At 32.3% G+C, this 18,459-nt stretch overlaps 1 protein-coding gene and 1 non-coding gene across 3 annotated transcripts; both read left to right on the plus strand.

Annotated features, from left to right (window-relative positions):
* The first annotated feature begins 8,207 nt into the window (after positions 1-8,207).
* LOC126713896 (RHOMBOID-like protein 9, chloroplastic) lies at positions 8,208-17,590 on the plus strand. 2 transcript variants are annotated; one of them, XM_050413841.1, is made up of 7 exons: positions 8,208-8,358; positions 9,978-10,533; positions 12,984-13,206; positions 13,341-13,506; positions 13,965-14,135; positions 16,883-17,037; positions 17,269-17,590. In XM_050413841.1, exons 2-7 carry the CDS (start codon positions 9,984-9,986, stop codon positions 17,504-17,506), a joined length of 1,503 nt encoding a protein of 500 aa, XP_050269798.1. In that variant the 5' UTR covers positions 8,208-8,358; positions 9,978-9,983; the 3' UTR covers positions 17,507-17,590. The 2 variants fall into 2 exon arrangements, with proteins under 2 accessions (XP_050269798.1, XP_050269799.1); XM_050413842.1 differs by having other exon boundaries at positions 13,344-13,506.
* LOC126716196 (5S ribosomal RNA) lies at positions 9,720-9,838 on the plus strand. Its single transcript, XR_007652015.1, has one exon. It is a non-coding gene; the product is annotated as a 5S ribosomal RNA (ribosomal RNA).
* Positions 17,591-18,459: the final 869 nt, after the last annotated feature.

Raw genomic sequence — 18,459 nt, forward strand, 5'->3', positions numbered from 1 at the left:
CTTTTTATAACTCACTAAAATATTTCATATCCTCCCAATTGACTTCTAGGAAGAAGGTTTAGCCCCATAAAGTTATAAAGTTATAAGGAAGAATTAAAACCTATTTTTTTTCCAATTTAACCAATTATTTTTTGGCAATATTTATTTTTATGTAGAACACTATTTGGTTTTTAAAAAACTAATACCTATCCTACATGGATTTAGGAACCAATTATAGAATGCCATATAATTAGCCCGTAATCCCTCAATTTTGGCTTGTTCATCTTCTTTGCATTTTTCGTGCTACTCATGACTCTCTTTATATATTTCTTCTTGCCGGAGACCAAGAATATTCCCATTGAAGAAATGACTTGTGTGTGGAAAAGGCATTGGTTTTGGAAGAGATTCTTGCCTGAAGACCGTCCCCAAGTCTAAATGTTATGCTACATTAATTTCTATATAACTAGTTTATTGTGGGTGCTAGTTAGCTCAATTAGTAAAGTCTTTGATGGTTGTATAAGAGATATGGGGTTCTATCCCTACCTACACTGAAAACTGATTGGTATCTTAATCTGAAGATAAAGAGCTATCATCAGGAGTGGACGCTATAAATCAAAACTCTCTCTCTCAAAAAAAAAAAAAAAACTAGTTTATTAATTACTTCAGTTTTTAATTTCCCTATACTATTATAATTTTCCCCCCATTTTGGGGCTCCAACAACTACTATTACAAGGGTGTCATAATTGTTTTTTTCTCTGCAACCCCTTTGCTATTTTTAGTTATTGGGGAGGTTCAATTTTTATATTTTAGTTAATTTGTTCTAATTGTAGTTGGGCTTCGGTTTCCTTTCCATTTTCTATTGGGGTGTGTGGTGTTGTTAATGGCCTTTTCTATTCTTCTATTCTATTAATATGAGGTTCGTTCATAATGATTATTGATATCAGTGGTGGTGCTAAACCAAGCAATCAGGCAATTCAGCAGTCTCTTTGCTAAGGCAAACTCGGATGTACAATACTGATTTTTAATCACATAATTTTTTTTTTAAATGAATCATGTATTATAAAATTTATAAATGGAATTATTTCATTAAAATATTTGGTTTCAAACATGTTTGAAACTATTTTGATCCAACCCACTATATGACAATTAAAAAGACTATCCAATTGTAATTTTAGTCACACGATTTTTTTAATTAATCATGTGATTTGTTGAAATAATATACATGAGTAGTAATAAGTTGTTATATAGTGGGTTGGAAAATATAACTCTAAACATGTGTGAGAGACCATGCCTTCAGCTCAACCTGTTCTCTAGTTAGGCCAAACTCATGAGATGATACAAACTCATGGGTAGAACTCACCCTTGAAATGACTTGCAAGGGGAGAGTGCCCAAAAACTTATAAACTTCACCATAAGTTTACACTTAATCTAGTGCCCAAGAGCTTATAACTCTCTCTCTCTCTCTCTCTCTCTCTCTCTCTCTCTCTCTCTCTATATATATATATATATATAAGACTATCAATATTAACTTTAGACATATTAGAAACTATCTTGATCCAACGCACTATATAGTGATTAATAAGACTATCAAATTGTTATTTGAAAATTTTAATCACATTATTTTTAAAAATGAATCATGTATTATAAAATTTATAAATGTAATTATTTCATTAAAAGACTTGGTTTCAAACATGTTTGAAACTATTTTGATCCAACCCACTATATGATAATTAAAAAGACTATCCAATTGTAATTTTAGTCACATGATTTTTTTAATTAATCATGTGATTTGTTGAAATAATATACATGAGTAGTAATAAATTGTTATATAGTGGGTTGGAAAATACAACTCTAAACATGCGTGAGAGACCATGCCTCCGTCTCAATTTGTTCTCTGGTTAGGTCAAACTCATGAGATGATACAAACTCATGAGTAGAACTCACCCTTGAAATGACTTGCAAGGGGAGAGTGTCCAAGAGCTTATAAACTTCATCATAAGTTTACACTTAATCCAGGATCATAACATAGCTTATAAACTTAACCATAAGTTTACACTTAATCCAAGATCATAACATACCATTATGCTTCGTAGCTGACGTCCATGACGATCCACTCTATCAATATTGACCTGATGGTAGCCCTTTCTCTTATTTTTTTTGGTGATTCAACTCATCTATCAGTTATTCAATGACTTAGTAAGACATTTTAATCTAGCCTCTAGGTCACCCCATCTGAGACCCGACCACAAATCCGCAACTCATTTGATCCCATACTCAATGAGTTACGTATGATGACTCGATGTGGTGGTTGACTCTAATACCAAATAATACAAACTCATGGGTAACTTATCCTTGAAAACCCTCTTACAATGGGAAGGTTCCCAAGAGCTTATAAACACATTATTAATCTTACACTCAATTCAGGATCATAACATGTAAATGGGTGGAGTTGTGTTGGTGCCTTTCATGAGTGTAGTGGAGGTTCTACTGATGCTATCATCCCTTCCAGGTTAAGCGTTTTACAATAGAGCCGCTACTACTATTTTATTGAAAAAAAAAAAGAAACTAAAAATTGAAAATATACAATATTTATTGATGAATTGAAATTTAATGTATAACTCTTGAAAAATAACCAGAAAATTACATGGCTTTGATCTTAGATATAATTTAAGAAAAATACACTTAGTTTCCTAGTTACAATCTAGAGATTCTAGTGAACTTGTATGAGTTAGATCTCTTTTGACTTAAATTGGGATTTCGATCGTAGAGAAGAACTCCATGGACAGGCTACGTGATAATCAGAATGCTATCCATATAGCCTCCAAGTATGTCTTCTACAAGAGAACAAAGCATGTAAAAGTCACCACTTAGGGCATTTTCTCAAGGAAAAGGTGATTGCCGGAATCATCTCAGAACACCAACTATTAGAAGTGAATATCAATTGTCTATCTCTTCACAAAGGGATTGGGAAGGCAATCCTTTTTCTTCTCACTCACAAATAGGAAATGATCGATATCCATTCTGAAATTTAAAGGGTAACATATGGAAGTGATTAGTTGATTTATTCAGTATAATTTACTAAAAAAAGAACAATAGAAATGAAATTTCTCTTAAGGGTATTACTTTAGCCCGGTAGACAGATCCTCCTATAGATAAATAGGGGATTTCGGCCTTTTTGGGGAGGATAAAGGGTAAAACATCAGGTTATCCTTTTTCATTGAATATCTCGGGTTCGATTTAGATTTTAGAGAAAGAACTTTTCCTTTGCTACAAGGCCAATGAGGAGAATCTATTGATAGTTTTGTATTTGGATAAAATAAAATTCGGCTAGTTATAAAACATAAGATAAGTAAGTGGATTAAAAAAAAAAAAAAAAAGTAGAAAGGAGGGGAATGGGCTTCTTAATCCATTGATCTTCGGCTTAATTGATGGACGAAGTTGTGCTTGTTGATGATTGATAATAAGAATAGATGTTAATGATAGATGTGAGCTAGATTGGTGTTTTAAAATCTAAGGGTAGTACTACTATTGCATGTCCAAGTGTTAAAATCTTGATGTGGTTTGATATTTTTCTTTCGGTTGTTTGTTGCATTCACCGTAGCATTTTGATTGTTATAAACCTCCTACGTATTTTGGAATTATTTTATTGATCATCCAACGGATCAAATTATGTCTAAAATTAAGCTTTTACGATTGATTCTAGGCAAGCATTTACCAAGATAAGGATATTTTGAATCCCTTGGACACGTGTCTTACTTCCATGGCATCAACTCCTTCATTTGTTTTCTATTTTGTTCTTTGTTTTGCATTCTCCTCACTTTGTGTTTGTGAGCTGTCGTTGCCTCGGCTCTTTTTTAGGTCAGTGCTAGAGCCTGGGCCGTGCAACCCAATTAGTTTTACATGCCCAAATGGTTTTTAAAGTAAAGTTTTGCTTCCTATGGCCCACTTAGTGTAGACATGGGGCCTTGGGCTTTAGTAAAAAACGCTATGAGCTTCAAGTTTGATCCGTGTAGTATATGCCTTTGGGCTTTTGAACCCAATTCATGAAACAAGAGATTGAGGACTTGTAAGCTCATTCCATGTAGTCGAGACTCTTGTGTTTTCATTAAAAATGCTTTTGGGCCTCAAGCCTGATCCATGTGGTCAAGAACTTGGGCTTTCGAGACAGATCCATGAAGGAGACAATGGGCTACCAAGCCCGTTTCGTGTCATGATGAGTATGTGTCCAATATTTTGGAATGTGTAGATTACTGGGCAAAAGCCCAACCTAGAGAGAAGATAGAGACTAATGAGTGATAGTTTGGACTTGCTAATATAACCATGCTGGTCATGTGAGATCGTGGGGTGTCATGCTTCATTACCGTGTGACTTCTCATGTTTGAGGACCAGACATTGCTAGTATTTTTTTACGCACCTTGAAGATGTTGTGAGAAGCTTAAGGCTATGTCCGGTTCAAGTGATAATGGAGAGATAAAAATAGGGAAGGAAAATGGAGGAGAGATAAAAGTTTTCCATTGTTTGGAGGAAGAAAATACAAGATCAAAGGAAAATGGTGTGGGTGGGGATTTCCCACTTGAGCCACCAAATATTATCCTCCCAATTTGGGAGGAAAACTTGTAGAGAAAAATAAAAATCCATTTTAAGTACAATTAGATGACTTTTCACGTGATGCGCAAACTACTTTACAATTTCATTTAAAATTATTTTTATGTATATTAAGACTTACATATAATACTTATTTTGTTGTATAATATTCTTGTTTGCCCACAATATTGTTGATTACTTTGAAACTTGATTTTCTTAGTTCATATTTTATTTTAAAAAAATTTATAACACCATAAGACTATAACATATTATGGTGGGGTTTGGATTGGGCGTCTGCGTTTACAAACGTGCGTTTTCTCTTTTTTTTTTTTTTTTTTTTTTTTTTTTTTTTTTTAAGCCGTAGTTATTGACTTCAAAGACAAAATTCACTGTTTATGAACAGTGTATGCACTGTTCACACACTGTGCATGCACTATTCACGTATTTAAAAATATTAAAAATGGGCCCCACGGTACTATTCACACATTTAAAAATTATTTTGCTACAGTATTTTCAGTTTTCAGTTTTCAACAATAAGTTCAATCCAAACGAACCCTATAACATTTACGGTTGAAAGTAGATTTTATTTTTCAAACTGATTAAATGATTTTGAAATTTTTAAATAAGAATTAAAAGTATAAAATACTTTTATATCCTAAAATTACATAAATTTAAGCAACCTCCCAAACACTTAATCACTCTATTCTCACAACCAAATATGAAGACCTCAATTGTAAACTAATTCATTATCTCAATGAAATTAAGAAAATCATTTGTAAGTATCAACCTAAAGAGAGCGCGATTAAACAAAGAGGAATTGGCTAAAAACACATCAAATTATCAAAATTTAATTGTTTTTAGTTGGGCTTTCGTATCATTTAAAAAAAAAGTGGAAAATACTTTGAAATCATCATCAATTTTTATTTTTATCACAATGGCTCATACTACACAAAATAGTAGTAAAAAAACCTACAAATTATGAGTTCTAACACAAAATAAAAAAAATAGTTGTAGGGACTCAATTTGTAACGATCCCAAATTGAGTATTGGATTCGAACGTTAAAGGCCCAAATAATAAATTTGTAGAGCGTGGATGTCAAAGAAATAGATTAACTCCAAAAGAAAAACGATTAAACTTAACGTTTATAGATGGATTAACACCAATATAACGATCAATTTCTCCTTGAAACAAGTTCAGTTCTTTATTTCATAAGGTTTTTTTCTAAGTACTACTCGTTTAGAAGTTCCGATCTCCTCCTTTCTTAATGCATTCTTCCATGTTATATACTGCTCTCTTGGTGTCATCTTCACCACACACGTGTAGGTTGGGTTCGGGGGATCCCTTCCTGTCCCATCCAACACGTTTTGGAACCTCCAACCAGCAGTTGTAAGGCTGCTTCATCACTGTTCAGGCATCACCTCCACATTAATGCGGCCAGAGAGTTGGTTGAGAGGCAATTAATGCGGAGGCAGGTGTTGTTAAAGATATTTGTTTATCTTTTCTTTCTTACCCTTGGTCCCATGTCCCACTTTTAGTGGTAATGTAGCTCTGAAGTGTGTTTGTAACAATATGGCGTTCAGGTCGTCTTCGGACACATATTGCCGAGAAGGATTTTGTCCTCGGACGAATACTAAACTCACCTCACGTGATATCTACTTTTCTTTTTCATTTGGTTACCCTTATAACCTGATATGGACCTCCTTGGACAGTTTTACGTCCTCAGATGGGCCACAGGCCCAGTTAACACGGTTTTAATAATTATTGATTAACTGGCCCCCACAATAGTTAACTTTATAATTAAATTAATTAGAATACTTCTTTTTATTTTTCTATGTTATAAAACAAAATACATTTATGACTTTTCAAAACCAAAATCTCAAACATCTAAAGACTCAAAGCAAATCACAACTTTCATAAAATTTACAACGTCCGACTTCAACATCAAAACCATAAGCTACTGTCACTGAATAAAAAACGCAAGCCCCCTTCCTTGGTCATAGCCTATTCATACAAATTATATTGCAATGTTGGAGTTATATAGGTGTCGTTGAAAGGTTGAAAGTAAATAATATCGGCTTTTGTCTAAGTGTATTTAAAATGGGATGGTATGAATGGCTGTGGGCATATGTATATAAATGAGTAGAAATTAAAATGGAGAATGGAAATGCAAAGAATTTGTGTGTGTGAGAGAGAGATGAAAAGTTTTGAAATATTGAATCAAATTAAATAAATAGTAGTCTTAAAACATTGAATAAAAAATGTAACAAAAATTAGTCTTGAAACATTGAATCAAAGGAAATAAAGAGTCTCTATTTTTAAATTTGTTCTTATCTCTAATGTGACTTAAGAGTATTTCAATTATTTTCTTAGAATGCGCCACATTGCAGAACCTCGTGCTCTTCTGCATGAGGTCTCTGCTTTTATACATATATTAATGATTTCTTTTGGTTATTTTAAAAAATGTTTGTTTTGATAGCTATAGCAAAAATAAATAAATAAAAAATAGATTTGATAAAATCTATATAATGGAATTTTTTTTTCCTGATGAGTTTATTTTAATAAAATATCATTGTACTTAATTCCATAAATCACATTTTATTTATATAAAATAGATAGGTAAGAAATAAAAAAATAGAATATAATAATTGGGATGTGTTCGTTTTTATTAATTTCCTTAATAAAATTTTCTAAAAAAATTTCCCAATAAAAAAAAATATTTCTAATGCAATAAGGGCATATAATTAAATTTATATGATTTAACTTTTTTGGTTATCTCCTGTTTCTTTCTATTCGTTCATTTTTTTTTTCATTCCCCACACCAAATCCACATGAAAAGGCTTTTTTTTTTTTTTTTTTTTTTTGGCATTGTTCTAGTTTTTCATCCTCCCATTCTAAATATAACTATGGGCCTTATTAGTTTTATTTATTTATATAAAATTTTAAATATTATTTATACTTACAAATTTATAATATTTATATTATTAAATAGTTATTAATTTAAACTATTTTAATGTAAAATAACAATCCAATCATAAAACCAAAAGGACAAAATTTAGGTACAATACTCTAAATACAGTTATTTAGGTTTCTCTTTTAAGATTCTGTCATGTAGATATTTAGTGTGTGTTTGTATTTAAAGTTGACTTTCTGCAGTGAACAGTGCACATATACACTGTTCACGGTCCCACAAATTTCATTTTTTATCAATTTTTTCATTAAAAATGGGTCCCACAGCACTATTCACACATTTAAAAATTATTTTGCTACAGTGTTTTCAGTTTTCAGTTTTCAGTTTCAGCAAAATAAGTTCTATCCAAACACACCCTTATAACTAAAAAATAAAGTTCTATCCAATGAGAAAAAATCCACGTAAAAAAAATTTTTAAAATAAGAATCTAAAAAACAGTATCAAAATATTGTACATAAATATCCTCCATTCTATTTTTAGTCCCGTCCGATTTTAGAAACCATACCATAAGATATGAGAGTAACCTGATCCAGTAGGGTCCAAGGAAATTCGTGGTGGGGCAAATCCAATACCACTTGAAGGTTGGGGTTTTGCTATTCACACGTGGCAACATCTGAATGGGCCAACAGAGATAAGGCAGGATTCGTTGGATTTCAGTTCCTGCGTAGGTGTTGTTTTCAATTATATGTTCAATTATTAATGTTCAACTGAGAGAAGTACTAAGAAGAAGTATCCAAAAACCTCTGCAACTCATTTAATTGGGATGTCCAAGAATCCTCCATAATGTCAGGGAATTCATACTAAATATAGTTTGTCTTCTCTAACGGTAATAACTACCCACCTCCTTTCTGTGTTTTATAAACTCAGCTTTTAACTGTTCTCTGGTTGAATGGTTGGTTTGTTTTAAATGTTATCAACTTGGCTAAGTACGTAGTTGGTGTCATGTTTTACTGTTTGATGGAGAACTAAGATTTGGATGTTGTATTGCTCTTCCTTTCTTACATTCTCAACTGCCAAATATATGATGATAGCTATCTCTCTTCTTCCGTTTTGTTTTGTGGGAAGATATGCTGTCTTCTATTATTGGTGACTACCCCACATGATATAGTTCATTCTGAATTTTCACGTTTTCGTGTAAAAGACAAATTGGGTTGCTTTGGTTACCATGTTCTAATTGAGTAGTGTTCATATTCAAAGTTCTCCCACGGGTATGGTGGACTCGTTTACTATGGGGCATGACGTAAAGTCAGACGAACCAGGTTCATGGAGTTTTTGAAGTAGAGACCGGGAGTAGAATATTCTAGTTATAGACTGGCACTCCATTTCATTCTATATATATTGCACATCAATTTTCATGAGAATCCAGACGATTCTTAACATGCTAAACTTGTGTGTTGTGTAATTTAGTGAATTCAATTAGATTCCATATGGATTTGATGATTTAAAATCAAGGGATTTGAAGAACAATTTTTAGTATAAATTACTTGATATGAATTTAACAAGACATGATAGATTTGAACTTTGACGACTTTTTTTCCAGGCAAAACACTTGTCATATGAAATAACTTCTTACAAATAATCATTTCCTATCCACATATTAATAAATGTTTAGTCATCAATGAATTTTGTCAATACAAAAATTTGATCTTTAATAGTGAGGGGATAGGTTCTGTACTACTTTTTCTATTCCACTTTATGTTCCATTAGTCACAACTTGTCATGTGTTTATTTTTTTCTATTTTAAACTTTGGTTATTTTATAAGGAAAGTTAACAAATATATAGCAAGTTGTGATTGGTGAAACATAAAACGGAACACAAAAAGTGGTACGTAGGATTTGTATTCTGCTGGGGATTAGCTTGAAATGATCACTTGAGTTAAAATTTCATTAATCATGGAAACTATCTAATGGACCTTATATATGTCCTTTGAACTTCAATCTATGGTTTCAACCTATTATAATTTGGCTTTCTTTTTGCTAAGCTATTATAATTTGGCTTTGTTTCTGGATAATCTCCTCTGCCCCTGAAAGGCTGACACGTACAGATACACACAACTGTCTTTTGCTGTTTCTCTGCTAAATGAAGTACTACTGTCCTACTAGTCCATCCCGAAAAGCAAAAGTGATACTGTGGTTGGAAAGGATTCTTTATTACATCATCTAAAAGGAACCACATTTCCATATTTTGGTTGCGATCATACCAACACTAATGCACCGGATCCCATCAGAACTCCGCAGTTAAGCGTGTTTGGGCGAGAGTAGTACTAGGATGGGTGACCTCCTGGGAAGTCCTCGTGTTGCACCCCTCTCTTTTAGTTTACCACATTTCCATATTTTCGGAATAATGAAATTGTTTGGAAATTTTTATTCATATTTACATTGAACACATTTTTTTCCTTGGATAGACCTAATTGTTGACATGTTTTTGTTCTGTTTTTCTTTCAGGATTACATGGCTGTGGTTCCAATATGCTATAAAATGCCCTATAAGGACCAAACTCAACCAATTCAAAATGTGATTAGGCATAGTGAGAGAGGATTCTTGAGTGAGTGTATTGCCTTTGCAGATGTTACTAGCTGCTTTATGTGCAGGAGATGGCATGGCTCATATCCTACTACTGATATCTTGACAAGAACTAAGATTAAAGAAGGGATAGCACCTAGAGGATTAGCTTGTAATCGAGTTTGTTCTATACATTTCAAGGGCATGATGGAAGTGAATGTCCTACAAAGGGGTTGTCTTAGAGAAAGCCACCTAAGGTCCACTTCAGACAATGATTTGCACAGAGAAAAGTTCTCCATGATGTGTTATGCATCAGAGTCTGGTACTAATGAGATGCAGTTGAGATCATTAGATTCTTATTTTGAAAAACTTCAAGATGATGCAAAACTGCCTCCGGATAATTCAAACAACACCAAGGAACTACATAGTAGAAATAGTCAGTTCAGATCAAAGAAGGAATTGGACTCTCTCGAAATCTACCTTGGCAAACTTAGAAAAGGTAATATATATCAGTATTCTGGAAAATTTCTCCCTGTTGAGTAAGTTGGTTTCAATTAAGAAAGCCTGCTCATCAGTTTAGCATATAATGAAATAAAATCTACTAATGCTTGTCATTTTTGCATCTTCTTTAACTTATTGAGCATAATACTAAGCAGTTTTGATAGATAATATTTGCAGTTTTAGTTGATATTTGGACTCTGCTAGTTCTAGATGTATGGCATTTCTTGATTGGAAAATTAAATCGTGAGATGCAGAACTATTATCCGTATTGCACATCTAGTCTACTTTTTTAGGCTGTGACTCAAATCCTGTACCATTCAGACCAATCGGAAAGCACTTCTCTAGTGAAGACTGAATTGTAATATAATTTGTAGCTAAAGTTCCTAGATTGGTTATCAGTTTTTCCACCTCAGTATGGAACCTTAACTTCAAATCGCTGCTGTCTGCAATAGTCTTGCCAATAATTTCAAGTGGTTTCTCGTGTTATGCCTTTTCAAAACAACTCCGAAAATTTTCTAGTCTTATCATGTATTCCATTGGGGGTATTTTGGTTATTTAAGAGTCTTTAAGGGTATTTTAGTCATTTTAGAGGTCTTGGGATTATTGTGGTCATTTTGGAGGTTTTAAGGTCATTTTAGAGATTTTGGGGTATTTTAGAGGTTTCTCCTTGTTTCAGTCATTCTCCTGAGTAAAAAAAAAAATATTACCATTATTTAATAAGGTAATCACCAGGGCCGGCCCAACAAAATTTGGGGCTTAAGGCGAAAATTTTATAGAGGCCTTTTTATATGTAAACATTAATTAAATAAATTTATATAATACTAATTAAATTAAGACTAATTTGATGTAAATATAGAAATTGATGAATAATACTAATTAAACTAAGGTTAATTTCATACAAATAACTGAATGTCATAGTTGAACAATAAATTTAAACAAAAAGAACTTAAAAAAATATTATTTTTTTAAAAAAGAAACTTACTTTAACTTGGATACATGACTATGCATAGTTAAGTATAGTTGTAATCTAAATTTTAATTTTATATATTCTTTTTAAGAGAAAGAGATAAATAGATATTATTTGGTGTGTGTCTTTGTAGGAGATTAGTTTACAAAAATTAAGATCTCAAACTATTAGAAGAGATTAATCATTGATGATCTATCACATTTGCAGCATTTATTTTTTTGAAACATTTTAGGGTTTCAATTGGTTTCAATTTCTATTGGTCTCCTATTTTGGAAGCCTTGTTAGAAATGAAAAAGAAAAATACTAAAAATACTACAAAATGTTCACAATATAATGTGATAATAATTGTAATTGATGAATTTTAACAACTTAATTTATTTATGTTTGAATTACTTTTTTATATGATTGGTGACATGTCAGTTAAACTTAAACTTAAGCTTAAACCTATAGTAAAATTGTGATATCTTTAACACCACTCTTAAAAAAAGTACCAATTCTTTAAAAATGTTATATTTTTATAAAATTTTGGGCCTTTAGGGAGTGGGATGGACCTTTTTTTAGTAGGGAATTTTTTTTTTTGGGTTTTGGGACCTTAGGCCTAGGCCTTGGGCCGGCCCTGGTAATCACATTGCAATGATTTATGGTAATGTGAATGTTTTGGTAATCTTATATTACCCTAATGTTTTATACAAATAAATGAACTAAACACCATAATGTTGACATTATGATAATGTTGTTGCAATGCTTGTCTCATTATGCGAACTAAATGCACTCAATGTAATCTCTGTAACATACTTTAGATATCATAAATATGTACGATTGGTATAAACCAATATCTTGGCTTTCTGTTACGCTTTTGGTTCTTCTCTTCTGCTATCAGTTAGTGACAACTGCAAACTTAAAATGTGTGTTTGGGTTGGCGTTTGCTGCGTTGCGTTTCAGTTTCTACGTTTTCTCCTTTTTTTTTTTTTTTTTTTTTTTTTCACGCGTTTTCCCCCTCACAAGCGGTTACTGTTCATGTACTGTACATGAACAATAGCCGCAACATTTGACCAGTTTTACGTGAACAGTGCATCCATGCACTGTTCACGGACCCACAAATTTCATTTTTTATCAATTTTTTCATTAAAAATGGGTCCCACGGTACTATTCACACATTTACAAATTATTTTACTACAGTATTTTCAGTTTTCAGTTTTCAGTTTCAGCAAAATAAGTTCTATCCAAACACACCCTAAGTATGAGCGCTGTATTCTTTTGTTACCTAGAAATTAAAGAACGTAAAATTTTAATTATATTTGTCGTATTCTAAGGGCATAAAAGTAGGATTTTGGCTGCCAAAAGTAGTGATAATATGATTATTACCAACGACAATGCTTCTTTTTTAGCGTGCAGTCAATGCTTAAGTCTATAGTTACATTTATTATGTATATTGCTAATTATAGCGAAAACTGATATTATAGTTTATTCTCATCCTTCAGGCGCAAACTCAGAAAATTACCCTTCATCTACTTCCATTGAAAACACTGCCAAAGGAAATCAAGCAGAAAAACCGTTGTCTATCATCAAAAATTCTAGAAGAGATGATGAAGAGGAACAAAAGAGTTACATGGAACTAAGGAGAAGAAACAGTGGTATTAGCCTTGAAAGCTCTCAAGATTTACGGCAGTATGACTATGATGAAACATCCAATCTCTACTTAATGTAAAGCCCTGGTCTGTCATAATTGCGTTTTTATATTTGACATAGTGTATTTTTCTTGCTTTTATTTTTCATGTCATATCATGTTGTGCACTTGCAATTCTCTAAAGCTTCTTTAATCTTAATCTTGGATGCAGAAGTTTATTGGTTTCTATAGACATTGCGGTTTTCCTGTTTGAAATAGCAAGTCCGATAAGGAACTCTGACTTAGAGCTCCTTTCTCTTCCATTACTATATGGAGCAAAGATAAACCAATTGATCTTGGTTGGAGAATGGTGGCGGCTACTAACGCCCATGTTTCTGGTACAAGATTGATGATTGGGTTCGTGTTTCCATTCTATTGCTGTTTAGCATTTATTTTTTAACTCAAAATTATCAGACATCAAAATCCACTTCAAATAGTTTGACTGCTACATTTTGGCAAACTGGATGCATATAGGGTCATAGGTCAGTAACTTATTTATTGCAAATAATTGGGGTCATCACTGAAATTTATTACCGAATCATGAATTGAAGTAGATGACATGATGCATAATGTGATCTGATTTTTCTTTTTTGAAATGTTATTGATTGCTTGGAAGCATTAAGAACTCGAGTCTATGAAAAACAGTGGCTTGATTTAATATAGATAATGATTTCATATTCAACAGTACTAATAGTCAGTGTGGCTCAAAATATCAAATTTGCTATCTCTCAAAACCTTTTCTTTCTTTTTTTTTGTTTGAGCTAAGATGATTCTCAAAACCTATTCATATGTGCAGCACTCAGGATTTTTTCACATGGCTCTTGGTTGTTGGGGGCTTCTTACATTTGGTCCTCAAGTTTGTAAAGGCTATGGTTCTTTTACATTTTTCTTGATCTATATACTTGGAGGAATTTCTGGCAACTTGACAAGCTTTCTTCACACAGCAGAGCCAACGGTTGGTGGGACAGTAAGAACATTGCAACTTCACTTCTTTTATTCATTGTTTAGGTTATGCCTTGTTTTTATTTGATCAAGTAATACTGTGTATTGGTTGGTAAGGTCTCATTTCATGATAGACCATGTAGAAGATCATATGTCACAAATGTTGAAGATCTAAACCCACACAGCTCATACTTAAAATAAGTTTCAAACTTTGTATTGCACAAACATGATAAATTTAGTAGCTTTATCCTTCCATAAGCGCTCAATTTAGAGGAAAATCAACTAGCAGCTAGGTATTGAATTCGTATAATGAATATCTCATACGTATAATTCTCTATTAGTTGGCTTGTTGCTGTCAAATATCTAAACCCTCACAGTTCCTCTTGAACTAAAAGTTTTAAATTAATTACTACGTAAGTTAGTTTAATGGTCTTATCATTGCAATACTTCTAAATTTAGGGGAAAATTGAACTAGTAGCTAGGTATTAGATTCATATTAATTCGATATCTTCTTCTAAAAAGAAATAGTAAATAAATAAATAAAATATAAGTTCAATATCTCATACAAATAAATAAATAATTTTCTATAGATTGGCTTCTTGCTTTGCCATGGCATAGCTGGGGCCAAATCCTGCTCTAGTGACTACATAATTTTCTTACTCAGCAAAGATGCTCATTTGATCGAAATTGAGTTGGTGATTGGTCCACATTAATATTCTACTTGGCTTAAACATTTTAGGCTCCATCTGCTTTTGGCAGTCTTACAAAGAAAATCCTACTATTATAGGTCCTTGAATAACCCTTCCATACTAAATCCATCAATCATGTGCGTAGTTCAAGCCTTCCATTCAGATAATATCATAAAAAGTATAAAGCCATTTGCATCAAACTCACAGCATTTTATGTTCCTTAGACGATCACTTTCTATGTCAAGTAATGGTAATCACTTAAACTCTCGGTGAAGTTGGATGGCTAGCTATTATTATGTATCTATACTTTCTTCCATGGGGGTGTATAATTGGCAATTTCTTTGTACTTTTCCCTGATATTGTATACTTAAGGGACCCGGGTGGGCCCAGGCCCTGGGTCCAATTTTTTTTTTTTATATATATTTTTTATACTTATTATATATTTTATTTTTGTAGTTGAGATCATTTCTAAAATCTTAGGTCCCTATTCTCTTTAATAAACCTAGCTAGCCTCATCCAAATAACAACTATTCAACCTAAAAACTTAACAAAAACAATAAAAACATTTATAAAGGTGATTGTATTTTAGCAAAAAAAAAAAAAAAAAAAACTATTTTACCACAAAAAAAAACCAAAAATCATGTATGTAAGGACTCAATTTGTAGTGATCCCCAAGAAATATTGGGTTCGATCGTTGAAGGCCCAAACAATAAAATTTGTAGAGCGTGGGTGTCCAAGAACTAGGTTAACTCTAAAAGAAATACGATTAAACTTAACGTCTATAGATAGACTAGCACTAATATCACGATCAGTTTCTCCTTGAAATCAGTTTAGTTCCTTGTTTCATAAGGTTTTCTTCTGAGTACTCTTTGTTTGTGAAGTCCCGATTTCCTCTCTCAATGCATTCTTCCAGGTTATATACTGCCCTCTTGGTGTCATCTTCACCACGCACGTGTAGGTTGGGTTCGGGAATCCCTTCCTATCCCATCCAACACCTTTTGGAACCTCCAACTAGCAGCTGTAAGGCTGCCTCATCACTGTTCAGATATCACCTCCACATTAATGCAGCCAGAGAGTTGGTTGAGAGGCAATTAATGCGGAGGCAACTGTTGTTGAAGATATTTGTTTACCTTTTCTTTCTTATCCTTGGTCCCATGTCCCACTTTTAGTGGTAACGTAGTTCCGAAGTGTGTTTGTAACAATGTGGCGTTCAGGTCGTCCTCGGACTCATATTACGGAGAAGGATTTTGTCCTCGGATGCATACTGAACTCACCGCACGTGATATCTACCATTCCTTTCGTTGGGTTACCCTTATAACATGATATGGGCCTTCTCGGACAGTTTTACGTCCTCGGATGGACCATAGGCCCAATTAACTCGATTTTAATAATTTATTGATTAACCGGCCCCCACAATGTATTATTGGAGAAGTTAAAACTAATTTTTTTTTTGCAATTATAGTAAACTGATATAAATACTAGTTGACTATAGCAAATTGTTAAATATGAAATACAATATTTTATTAAGATTATATTTCTTCATTCAATTAAAAAACTCAAATTCTCTCTCTTCCTTTATTATTTTAATTAGTTGTTTATATTATTTTAAATGAAGTGATAAAAAAATAGAACACTTAATATTAGGTTTATTGTAAAGTGTAGTGGTAAAATAGATAAAATAACTTTTTAAGGTGTTAAAAGCTAAAATTTTTAGCAATACCACTATGAATGCTCTAACTTCAACAACAAAAAAAAAAAAAAAAAAAATCCTAGCTATCCTAGTATTAAAAAAATCATTATTTTGTTTTTTGTTTTGTTTTGTTTTGTTCTTGTCTTTGTTGGTAAATTATTGCATCATAATGTATTTAGAAACAACAATTTTTTGTATTTATAATTTTTTAATACTATATAAATGCCTATTTGAAGGTTTTTTTTTTTTCTTTACACTCCAACTCCCGCTACCTTAAAATCCCGAGTCTGTCCCTGTCTACATTGTGATCAATTTTCTTTTATCTATATATGTGATTCTCATCATTTTTTGTCTTCACCTTTCTATATTTAACCAATTCCGTTACACACACAGGGACCAGTATATGCCATAATAGGAGCATGGCTCATTTATCAAGTCCAAAACAAAGACGTTATTGCAAAGGATGTTTCGGATAGTATGTTCCAGAAGGCAATAATTATAACGCTCCTTGGCTTCGCATTAAGCAATTTCGGTCCAATTGATGACTGGTAAGGTTTCAGCCAATAGAATCTTGGATACATTATTTTGTCATGAATATATTTTTCTAGTTGGTCATTTGAGATTTCTTCGATATAAAATGATTCAGTTCTGATTGTTATGGGATATGAAAACACATGGTCATCATGTATTGGAAGTAAGAATGATAAGATAAACATGCAATACTGAAAACTTATATGGCTTTTGAATTTTAAAACCCATTTATGGATTGACTGTTGTAGGACACACTTTGGAGCAGCTTTTACTGGAACAGCATATGGCTTTTTCACATGCCCAACACTTCAGTTGGATGATGCATCTTCAAGAACTGGTCAAGAAGAAGGAATCACACTTGTTAAGCGATATGCTGATCCTTGTAAATCACTTATTTTCTTCACCATCTTCATTATTGTTTTAAGCTCTTTACTCTTTTTTATTGAACCTCCTCTAAACGCCGTAGCGTCTGAGAACTTCGCATAGATGTGCAGAATAGGATGCAATATGGTAGTAGTGTTTCTAAATTCATGTAGCATGGACTTGAATAATAGGTCTTTCTTCTTTTCATTTCTTATGTTTTGTTTATTTATTTATTTTTCTTCCTTTGATATTGCCCTTAAATTTCACTATGGACACAGTTTCAACCCTATTCAAAGTAGAATAAATTGTTTGAAAGCTTGTCTCAAAAAAATACAGTTCAGTTAACCTTTGTTGTGTGTTTTGATATTAACTCTAACTTAATTTAACATTGAAAGACCAATTTATCCTCATTTGCTTGTTTTAGAGAGAGGGGTAAATTGGTTTTTTAATACTAAATTCTGTTAGACTAAAAACCAAAATAGACGATAGAGGGTCATTGAAACAGTGTTATAATTTTTGGGGGGTTTAACTATGTATATCAATAATTAATGGGTAAAGTGTAATTGGAATGATAGTTTAGGATGAAAAAATATAATTTACCCAAATTTAACTCAATGAAATAGTGCACTATGTTTATTAGTATCCCTATTTTATTTAATTTTTCAAGATTGTATTTTTTTTAGGGGTTGGATGATTAGATAAGAGTAGAATAGATTGTTAGATTAGTCTTTGAATATATAGTATCTACTTATAGTAGATACATATTAGGTTTCATTTGAATTTGAATGTTACTTTATCTTGTAAAGACTTCTAAAAAAATACTTTATCTTTTAAAGCTGAATATATATATATGGCCTGATGTTGATCAAGGAGGCTGAAAAATATTACTATTATTGAGTGAGTTTTTACTTTGGAGGTTTGAACTCCCTCAAAGTAGTCAATTTATCAATGAGGAAGTTTTAGTTCCCTCGAAACCAATTGGGTTTGTAATAATGTTCTTTCATTGTACTAAAATAATTTATGATTGATTTTGAACTAAATTTTCTAATGATCTCTCTATCATTATTCTCACATAT

Source organism: Quercus robur, chromosome 2 (genome assembly GCF_932294415.1).
Source record: "Quercus robur chromosome 2, dhQueRobu3.1, whole genome shotgun sequence".
Lineage (NCBI taxonomy): Eukaryota > Viridiplantae > Streptophyta > Magnoliopsida > Fagales > Fagaceae > Quercus > Quercus robur.